This window comes from Chenopodium quinoa, unplaced genomic scaffold (genome assembly GCF_001683475.1).
Source record: "Chenopodium quinoa cultivar QQ74 unplaced genomic scaffold, ASM168347v1, whole genome shotgun sequence".
NCBI classification, from domain to species: domain Eukaryota; kingdom Viridiplantae; phylum Streptophyta; class Magnoliopsida; order Caryophyllales; family Amaranthaceae; genus Chenopodium; species Chenopodium quinoa.
The window spans coordinates 6680072-6690723 of NW_018743252.1; the positions used below are offsets into that span (position 1 = coordinate 6680072).

Here is a 10652-nt window from a genome sequence, read left to right on the forward strand (position 1 = left end):
ATTTATAAATTCCCTTAATCATTAAAAATTAGAATGAGTATGTTTTATTGTTTGTCTACAACTACTTACTACAAATGTGTACTACTATGAGTACGTAGAAAGTAAAGTATTTTGTAATGTCTTGGTATTTGAGTTGTTGCTGCTACTTTGTACCAGTCTACAACATTTTATCTTACTTATATGATTTAATTATGCTAGTTTTTACCCTTTTATTTCTAAATTGCATTTAATATTTACAAAAACAAATTCAAAATTAGCTTAGAAAAAGTTCAAGAATTATTATTATTAGTAGTGGTACGGTATGGGAAAGAACTGATAATATCTTCCTTAAAGTTATAGGAAAGACAAAGAATAAAAAAAAAATAATAAAAAAAAAAAAGATGTTGATTTTCTATAGAACCAAACGACGAAAAATGCTTAAAAAGTAAAATCAGTTTACATGTAACCAAATAAGGAAAAATGTGTAGAAAATTACATTTTCTAATGGGATTTTTCATGGTAAATCATTTTACACTCAACCAAAGGCCGTAATGTTTTATGCATGCTTCATTACGATTTGCGAGCCTATAAAAAAAGCTTCAAAAAAACTCGAAAATACTCGCCATTTCCCCCTCGCTCCCAATTTTATATTCTTGCTCGATCTTAGTTTAGGGGGGTTCTGCTAGGGCTTTTTACACTCCATTTTTCTTCAAATCCATCACATTTTCCTGCTTAATCACACTAATTCATCGATTTCACCTTCCCAATCGCTTCAAAACCCTAGAATTGTCCTCAAGATTTTCGAAACTCTTCGATTTAATTGTCCAAGATGCTCCAAAAAGGTAACAAATTCTTGAGATGAATTCGAATTTATGGTTGTAAATGTTGATATGAATGAGTTGCTGTTGAAATGAGCGATGGAGGTAAAGAAATTGGAAAAGAATTTGAGCAGCAGAGCACAAGAAAACCAGCAGGAAACGAAGATTTTGTGCGAACGATTGCGAAGATTGCAGTAGCACAGCTTTGCGAAAATGAAGGGTTTCAGAGTTTCCAGCACTCGGCGCTCGAAGCGTTCGCCGATGTTGCGGTGCGTTACATGAAGGAGCTTGGTAAGACTTCGAATCATTATGCTAATCAAGGTGGTAGGTCTGAATGTAATGTATTTGATGTGATTCGAGGGTTAGAGGATTTGGGTTCGATTCAGGGGTTTCCGGGTGCTTCAGTTGTTCATCGTTCGCTTGCGAAATCGGGCATAGTTCGAGAGATTAGTCAGTATGTAGGATTAGTTGAGGGAATTCCATTTGTGTTTTCACTACCTAGGTTTCCAGTTTCAAGGGATAGGAGGAATTCTCCTTCTAGTTTTTTGCAGATGGGGAAGGATCCTCCTGAGCATATTCCGCCGTGGTTGCCTGTGTTTCCGTTTTCGGAACCACGAGGAGAGTTGCCGGGGTTGGGAGAGGGAGAGACTGATGGACATACAGCTAGGAAAGAGATTGAGCAGGAAGAAGCGCGTAAGAAGGAAGAAGCTGAATTGATGAATATACAGCAGCAACAGCAAGAAAAGGAACAGCAGCAGCAGCAGCAGCAGTTGCAGCAGGAACAGCAGCAGCAGCAATTGGCTGCTAATAATGGTTCTGAAGCTGTTGAAACGAACCCGTATTTGATTCCTCCTTTTGCTTTTGGGGAGAAGGCAGTATCTTCTGTTGAATTTCCTTCAAGGCATTGGGACGGAATTCATCACGTAAATGTGATGGATACATATGCTCCAATTGCTGAAACCGCACGAAATGAGGTTTCTGGGATTAAGAAGATGGAGAAACAAGTCAGTTTGGATGAGAGACCAACTGTGCGGCTTAAGTTCAATAGTGTAAGGAAGTCTTTGCGTACGAGTAAGAATGTAGTTGCTCAAACTAAAGGAGTTGAGAAGATTGCAGTTTTATTTGAGCGGGATGATGAGAATGACGAAAAGAAAAGAAGGGCTGAGCAAATTTTGAAGGATTCAATGGAGACACCATTGGATACGACTGAGTTGTAAATTAGGTTCGTTCGTCAGACATTGTATACTTTTTCCTAGGAAACTAGCAGCTAGAGCTGGTCTCAAAGAGATATTCTTGTTTGCTGATGATAGTTGGACTCTTAGGGATGGCTTTTCCACAAGTTGTGGAGGTATGTATGTGTTAGCTGTTCTTGTAATCTGTTGTCCGTCTTTGATTCTTTTCTGATTGAAATTCATGTTCTTTTATGACAAGTACTTGGAAAATACACATCTGTACCTTAGTGTCTTATTTTCTTGTAATTGCACACACTAATTTAGCTTAAATCTTATCTTCATTGATTTTGACAAAAAAAGAGGGTCATGGCTTCTTTATAATTGTATACTGATTCAAAGTTGTTGAAAGATAAATTGGGCTGATTGTTCATCGATCCATGCTACCCTTAGCTAGAATGCCAACATTCTTTGCTTTTTGAATAGCAGAAAAATATGCAATGTGTATAATCCATTAAGATGTGACTTAGATGATACTGGACAGTTTCAGAATGAAGTACTTGGTGTTTTTTAGTTCTGATTTGCTGAGTTTGTGAAGGCAACAGTCATCCTTTAGTTTAGTTGCATCTTTTGGGATCAAGAGGATGAAAAGAAGGTTGCAGAACAACATTCTAGTTTATTGTGGTACCTTACTAATGTTACTATATCATTTACTTATACAAGACTCTGAAGAGGTTTGAGTCCATGTCTCATTCTTGCAGATTAATACTATCATGCTGACCGTACTTTTAAGTCGAGGTTTTTTCTTTTTAAATTTAAAATTGGACGGGTTAATTATTTTGGCATCGCTCTGGATATTGTATAACATGCTTCTCTTTGTTGATACACATAAGAGACCTTCAGCAATTAGAATATAATTGTGCTGCAAGAACATATTTGAAAGTACCCTGACTAGGAATCCTGCATTATTCCTGCAATATTGGGCTCGGATATTGACCTGTTTAAGGAATTTATAAATCATGAGCAATGAAAGCTATGGAAATAGATCTTGAAATCTTAATTACATATGTGGTCATGTTTCTCCGAAAAGAGATTATTAATTTGTTCATAAGGGTTTGCATTGCTGAGTGCCTATGTCCAAATCACACATCTTCGCTGCTCCGTTTTATGTTGCAGTTTAGGTCATTCTGATTTTCAGTCACAGTAGTCATGGGTTATTGTTTACTTTTCTTATATTGCTAATTTACTATCCTTTTTTGTTGTATATTTTTTAATTATACTTTTCCAATCACTACTATCAAAACACCTCCCCATCTTTTGAAGGAAAAGTCTAGATAAAGGATATGTACTTTTCCCCTTAAAAATTGGTCCATTTGACTCTTCATGGTCTCCGAAACAAATCTTAAACCATTATCTACATATTTGTATAAAAAGTTGATATTTTATGTATATACTTCCTTTGCTCTTTTAATATTTCAACGTTTGCACTTTTGACACGATCTAAACAGTTCTCTTTAACCCATATTGTGATTAATTTGGTGGGAATAATATAGTTATGTAGAGTCTTGTTGGATTTTTTTTGATATATACTTTCTTGGTATCAACTTTTTATAGTTTTTATTGCTATATAATTAAAGGCATAAGGTTTAAATTGTGCTTTGGGAAGCGTAATCATGTTGCAATTTTAAAAATATGGAAGTATATTGAAAAGAACCCAACAATTTCTTGGATGACAATTATATTTCTTATAATTTAATGAGTTTTCATGGTCAAAGTTATAAAGTTAGACCTAAATATATACCATCAACAAGTTCATAAGAAATCTTTTGGGGACTAAGGGTGTATGATTTAGCAGATACAGATCTATTAATAATACTTTAATTGACATTGCCATTGAAGATTGAACTCGAGAAATTGACCTACATAATGTTTTCTCTTGATGTTATTGGAGCAAAATGTGAGACTAATGTTTTAATAAAGAACTATTTATTGGTTTTATTACTACATTGCCATTTTTGAAAGCATGCTCTGTAAATTTGTAATCACGGTTTCAAAATGAAGTAATTGGTTAACCGTTAACTTGACTAGATAGCTATGTAATCTGTGGTTTGAAGCTTTGAATACCATATTATTGCTAGCTATATAGGTGCCTTGCCTTTACAATTTGAAGCTCCTTCCTGTAGCCAAATGCGCTTGTTCATTGAAGCTGTGGTTCCCTACCTTGGCGGAACTTATAGTATGTTTTTTTATGGACACTATACTCTATTAAAAGACATGGGGATGCTTGATGTGATTAATAGTGTAACAAAATGACAAGAGTATGTGGATACTGGTGTTGAATGACTAATACCCGAGCACACACATGTATGATTGTCATAGTTTCCATTTCATCAACACATGATTTTTGGCTTTTCTGCGCGCCTAATATGGAAGAGGTCATGGATCTTCTCTCGTGTATGTATCCTTGAAGTACTGATTGATGTAAATACATCAAAAATTTCTTTCTAAGTGCCTATGTATGTATTGATGTACAACCACTACTATTTCTGCATTTTAAATCATGATATTGTGATATATGACTTGTGTTATTCAGACTTATACTCATGTCCAATGTGGGTTTTTCTATTCAACTCTATTAATATTTGAAAATACTCCATGTTTTTGGCACAAAATGAAGTGTCAAAGTGTCCATACCCATGTTTGAGGGTTGAGGTATTGGTCACACCTACTTGAGCCCTTGAGGTGAATGGAAGAGGCTGAGTAACATAGTTCATGACATGGATGCTCGGATTGTTTTTAGGAGGTAATGTAAAACCAATATGGATTTCATATTTTTTATGTGTTTGTCGTTTAAGAGTTTTCTACATAGTCTATTCATATTTTTTATGTGTTTGTCGTGCAAATTGAGTCTTTGGAGGCAAGTGATGCCAAAATACCTTGTTCAATCATTTACTATAGTGAAGTAGATTAAAACATTGAATTATGGTCCTCTTAAAGGTCTGATAACAGAAAGGAAACTCTTTGATAACAATGAGGAAGTCAGAGCATCATAATAATAGACTCCAAGAAAAGGGTTAGTTGTCAAAGTACCATCACTGGCCAAAATTTGAAGAGGCATAACTCGGCTCAACCTAGATTATGTTGTGGAGAAGATTCTGGGGCATATAAGGATTTTTGCATATTCCAGCCTGCAGGTCCTTTTTCTTGTTGCCATCTTAGTGGTGAGCCATTTGCATATTTTTGCCTCCCTTGTTGTATTTGTGTTCATATTGCATGTTGCTTTCATATTTTTTTTCCTTTAAACTTAATAATTTCCTTGATCTTGTCCTCATCCTCATCATTATTCAGGATTAATATGGAAACAGCTTCTTTTCTTTCTATAAGTGAGTAGAAAAAAAAAAAAAAAAGGTATGGAGGAAGTATGAATTTTAGCCTCGTTAAATGTTTTATTCAGGTGAATGCAGAAGAAACTTCTATTCTTTTTATAAGTGGTAAACCTGTTACATTTAGACCGTGGTTTGCCATCCACAAGGAGCTCTGCTTCTGCTTCTGCTGTTGCTGTTGTCGTCTCCAGCATCCAGGATTATCGATGTTTGATTGCCTGGTTAGTGTTTCTGATATGGCTGTCCTGATTTGCTTGTTGGCCTTTACAATTAATATCAGCAACTTCGATCAAATATTAACTGTTTCTAGATGAGTTTCGATCAAATATTAACTATTTCTAGATGAGTTTCGATCAAATATTAACTATTTCAAGATGAGTTTCTGTCCATATGCTAGTGTGCATTTAAGAAAAGACAGTTTTTTATCATCTTGAGTCTTTCTGCATCATTGATGCTAGCCTGTCTAGATTTTTGTTTATGTTGCGTTAAAATTTTTGCTTATTTTAAAAAGTTTGCTATGATTGATATTTGTTATAGGACATAGTAGATGTTCAATATCACCATTTTTTTATGTGTTATTTGATAAGTATTGTTCACTATCACACTTGCAATAATTATGTAAGCAGATTGATCTGTTGATGCTGTCCTATTTTTGTTAAACTTCCGTTTTGTGGTTTTCCCCCCTCTTTATTACATTTGTCTATCATTGATGCTGATTTTTGGATAATGTCATTGTATACTTCTGTGGAATAACAAGATTTTGGGCCTAGGCGATGCCCCGGGTCATTGCATGAATAACTTTTTTACTCTTATGCTAGTTATGCATGAATGTCATGATCAAATCCAATTTTTTCATTCATTAAAAAAAATAAAAATTGTAAGGATAGTATGCATTGTGGCTTACTTAGTGGTTAAGCCTTTAGGTTATTTATTTATTTATTTATTGATTATTATTTTTTTTTAATTTATACTCCCTCTGTCCCAAAATATATTTCCTGTTTATGTTTTTTCATGGTATTTAAGAAATAGGAAGAGAAAGTAGATGAAGTACATTAATAAAAGTGAAAAGTACAAAAGTTAAAGAGAGAAGGTGGAAAAAAGTACATGGCATGTGCAAAATTCAAGGGTAATCCAGGAAGTACAATGAATAAAGTTAAAAAAAGTGAGGGTATAATAGTCTTTACATACTATCCAAAAATAAAAACAGGAACAACATTATGGATCTCCAAAATAGGAAAACAAGAACTATATTATGGGACGGAGGGAGTACTTCATTATGAAAGGATAGCATGGAATATACCATAGTTTAATGTTTAAGACTTTAGTGCTTATACTTGAGGTTGCGAGTTCAAGTCTTGTAGTTTTCATATACAAGAATAAATATAAACATAAATAATGTTACAATTAATGTCTCCTTACTCTTCAACCCCGTCCTTTGCTATGGGGTATTAGTGAGAGTGCTGCTTGGCTTGCTTCCTCTGTGCTGTAGTGTGTCCATCTTTGGTATGTTACCAATATAGTTGTATAATGCTGTCACGATATTGTTTTTGCGATGTTTGTTGGGGATGGTGTGTCCAGATGTTGGGGCTTCCACTGCTAGAAAACACTAGATTCTGTCAAAAGATAAACTAGCAGTAAATATTTTAATTTCAGTCTGAGGTTTAGATGCAAGCAAATGGTTGTAAAAGCTGTGTGCAGATCTGATGGGAACAGCTGGCAATCCTGTATTTCTTGTTAGACAAAAATGATCATTTGTGCAAAGATGATAACCTACTGTGTAACAGCTGCTTATCATACAAATCTCCAGGGCAAGAATGAACAATTGAAGCTTTTCTTTCTCTGTTACACTGAAGGGGGAAAACCAGGTGGTTTCATATACCAATTCTAATTTTTACAAATGCCTGCATTCTTGACCCATCCAATTAGGGGCCACATTCCTTCGCTGAAATCTAACCAAATTGATTTGTCGTGCAAGCTAGATTTAAATTAGGCTCTTGATCGTACCCTATGTTACTTGAACTCGGGTATCCATGTCCGACATAGGTATGTGTCCAAGCGTCCGACTCGGCTATTTTGTGAAAAAATTCCATGATTTTGAACTAAAAGTGAAGTGTCCAAATTTTAATACCCACGTTCGAGTGTCGAGGGTCCGACACGGGTACGTGAGGTGAATTGAAGAGTCTTAACATAGATCGTACCCCTTAGGATTTTCTGATATAAATAGTCAAATACTCAGAGTATGCAATTTTCTTACCAATAAAGGAACTGGATTCATATATTTTTTTCCCCTACAACTCGCTTTTCAGTGTGCTAGTCAATGGGTATCAAATAGGATTATTTTCAAGCTCTAGTGGATTTTCCTAATGTGATCCTCTAACCTTCAAAGGTCCAGCTTGGTGAGGTTCCAAAATTGTAGTTCTTATTGATTTATTTGTTTGTTGGGTGTAGATTGTTCCTACAAGTTCTTCCCATTGATGTTCCTTTCGTGTGCAATTTTGCTTGGTATCTATTATTGAGAGATTCTCCCAAAAATTAACTTGTAGTATGGGAATCAAAGCTTTGTCAACAGTGGTATGCATGTAAATTAACATTGATAAGAAACACTTTTCATCTTGCCTATTTGCTTTATATTAATGTTCACTATCCCAGGTATAGTGGCTTCAAAGCTAGAAAAATCAAATGGGACTTGCCAAAAAGGCTAACAAATTTACATTTATTCTGTTAAGTGTTAAGGGTGTTCATTAGGTTATGTGGGAAGTGAGTTGTCCCATGGAGAACTTGCTGTTAGGCGGTTAGGCCCTGATGGAATGATATGTGAAGATCTCAAGGCAAGGTGGCTATTTGCTGATATATGTTAATGAAGATGAGATTTTGTAGAGGAATATCGGTGTTGAGAACATGGTGGAGCAAGATCTTTTTTCAAGGCACGGGCATCTGGAGATTTATTTCAGGTGTTGCATGTTTTCAAGTCCTTGGTTGATTTTAAGTTAAAAGATTGGTTCAAAGGTTCTGCTTTGGCATGACATTTGGTGTAAGGATAAATCTCTACAAGTATTTTCCAAAGTTGTTTAGATTGCTTTATTAGGGAGGCTACCATTTTAGTAGCGTTTCTACAGACTGGAAATCATAAAAACATTGGATCTTACTTTATCGAGACTTCCTAATGGTTGGGATGAAGATTTAATTTTGAGGTTTTTGGTATTCTGTATCTTGAAAAGTTTGTGTAGAATGGACGATATGTTTCCGATTAGAGCTTTGTAATTTCCTTGACAGAAATTTGTCTGTTTTCTTCTGATCTTTTGATATATGGAGGACAAAATCTCCTTTTCATTTATTTATTTTTCTTTTACAGCAGTGGTTAAAAGAAGTTCGCAACTGCCCTTGAGACCTTGTTTTTATGAGGAGTGCTTTATTACACGCTCATGTAGTTTAATCTTTTTGGAGGAAGACTGTTAATTATCTTTTACTCTCTTTTCCTTGGTTCTTTCTCTTTGGCACTTACTAGTAGCCTTGTTTGGGATGGGCTGGGCCCGGCCCAACTTTGTTCTGTGAGATATGCCCTTGTGACTTGGAAACAAAAGGATGAAGGAAGTTTCACTTACTAGTATGGAAAATGGTTCCGTTGGCATTATGGTACTGCAATTAGAAAGAAAGTATAATGAATATTTGAGGGCATAGCTTTCCCTAGCTGAGATTTTAAGTTACTAATCCAGAGGCTTTTGAATAGCTATAGCCAACAGTAAGTATTAGGTTTTAATGCGATATATAACTTTCTTTATTTTGTAATTAATTACTTGCTACATGATAGCTTTAGGGAAAAAGTATACTGTCTGTTGATAGGCCGTGATATGCAGTGAAAGTAAAAGCTTTCTCTTGACTTTAGATGATGCGAAGTTTAAGACTCGTGTCCCATCAATTTTGTCCTCCTTTGCTGGTTTTCATTCTGTTATTCTTTTCAGTTGATAAATGCAAAATGAAGTGTTGAAGTGTCTGTACCCCTGTCCTTGTAGGAGTGTTGAGGTTCTGACACAGGCACTTGAGGTAAAATGAAGAGTCTAGGTTACACGAGAAACTATTATCTGTTTAGTTTTATCAACATTATCATGAAAGCTGAGGTATCAATTGCTGACTATTTTTAAGCCTGCTAGGCCGCTTTACCTTGTGCAGCAGAGTGCATTTCTGTTGTCTGATGAGCCAGTCCATGGCAAGGGACAATCCTCAATTCCCCAACCCTTACTGATTTGACTTTGGATATGCTCTCATTAGTGTTTATGTAATCTGTTTGAAAACCAATGATATGAATTGATAATAAGAGCTGTCTCTTGACTTTGGGTTTTGAAAGTTTATGACTCCTATGCTTATTTGAAAGGCCCTGATATGCAATGAAAGTAAAAGCTATATATTGACTTTAGGTTATGGAAGCTTTAGACTCCTTTCCCATCAAATTTGTTTACCTTTGCTGTTTTTCATTCTGTTATTCCCTTCAGTTGATTTATGCATGACTGAATTATCTTTTCATTAGTTTATCCACACTTCATCTCTCCTTAAAAACTATGATGAGTAAAATGCTACGTCTAACTGTAGGAAGAAGGAAATCCCATACAGTTGTTTGTAGAAAGCTTCAAAAACTTTCTCCCTGGGAATGTGTTTTAAGTGGCATTGCTTGGGCTGTGTGACTTAAGTTGTTTCCTCATCTGCCAATTTTTGGCTTGTATCTGATTAATGTGAATGACTATAGAAGACCTCTCTCCTTTTATTTATTTATTTTCTTTTTTTTTTTTTTTTTTTTTTTTTTTTTGCCTTCCTAAAAGCAGAAGCTGATGAATCATTTGATGGTTGATGGTCAAAAGTTGGGTTATATTATTTCATTTTGCTTTATCATGTATTGATCTGCTTACATGTTCATTATGAGTGTCTCATCTTATGTTTTGCTGTGCAGTCTATTAAAACTTGCTGCAACTAGTGGCAATTGATAACCGTTGTAGACTTGTAGGTGATACAGTGGTTTGTCTCTGTAGAGATTAGTATGTGAACAGTAGTCACAAGGAGTTTTAAGTGACTGTTCACTTTCTTGGGACTATGTTAATAATTTTGGGCCCTCTGCAGGATTTTAGTAGTTTTACTTGGTGTTGCTTGTTGCTGCAGCAACTGATTTTGCTTGCATTTAGAATTCCATTTGGAACTACATTCCACACAATTGTTCCCTGTCTTCTCATGTAGAAATAGGGTGATAGTTTTGCTATCTTTTTGAGAATTTTAGGGTCTAGAATAACCTATACAATTTGTAGAAGATACATCAAATA

At 35.1% G+C, this 10652-nt stretch overlaps 1 protein-coding gene across 1 annotated transcript; it reads left to right on the forward strand.

Annotated features, from left to right (window-relative positions):
- Positions 1-242: 242 nt before the first annotated feature.
- On the forward strand, positions 243-2241 carry LOC110735119 (transcription initiation factor TFIID subunit 8-like). Its single transcript, XM_021915271.1, has one exon. The coding sequence runs from the start codon at positions 890-892 to the stop codon at positions 2012-2014; it is 1125 nt and encodes a 374-aa protein (XP_021770963.1). The 5' UTR covers positions 243-889; the 3' UTR covers positions 2015-2241.
- The last annotated feature ends 8411 nt before the right edge of the window (positions 2242-10652 follow it).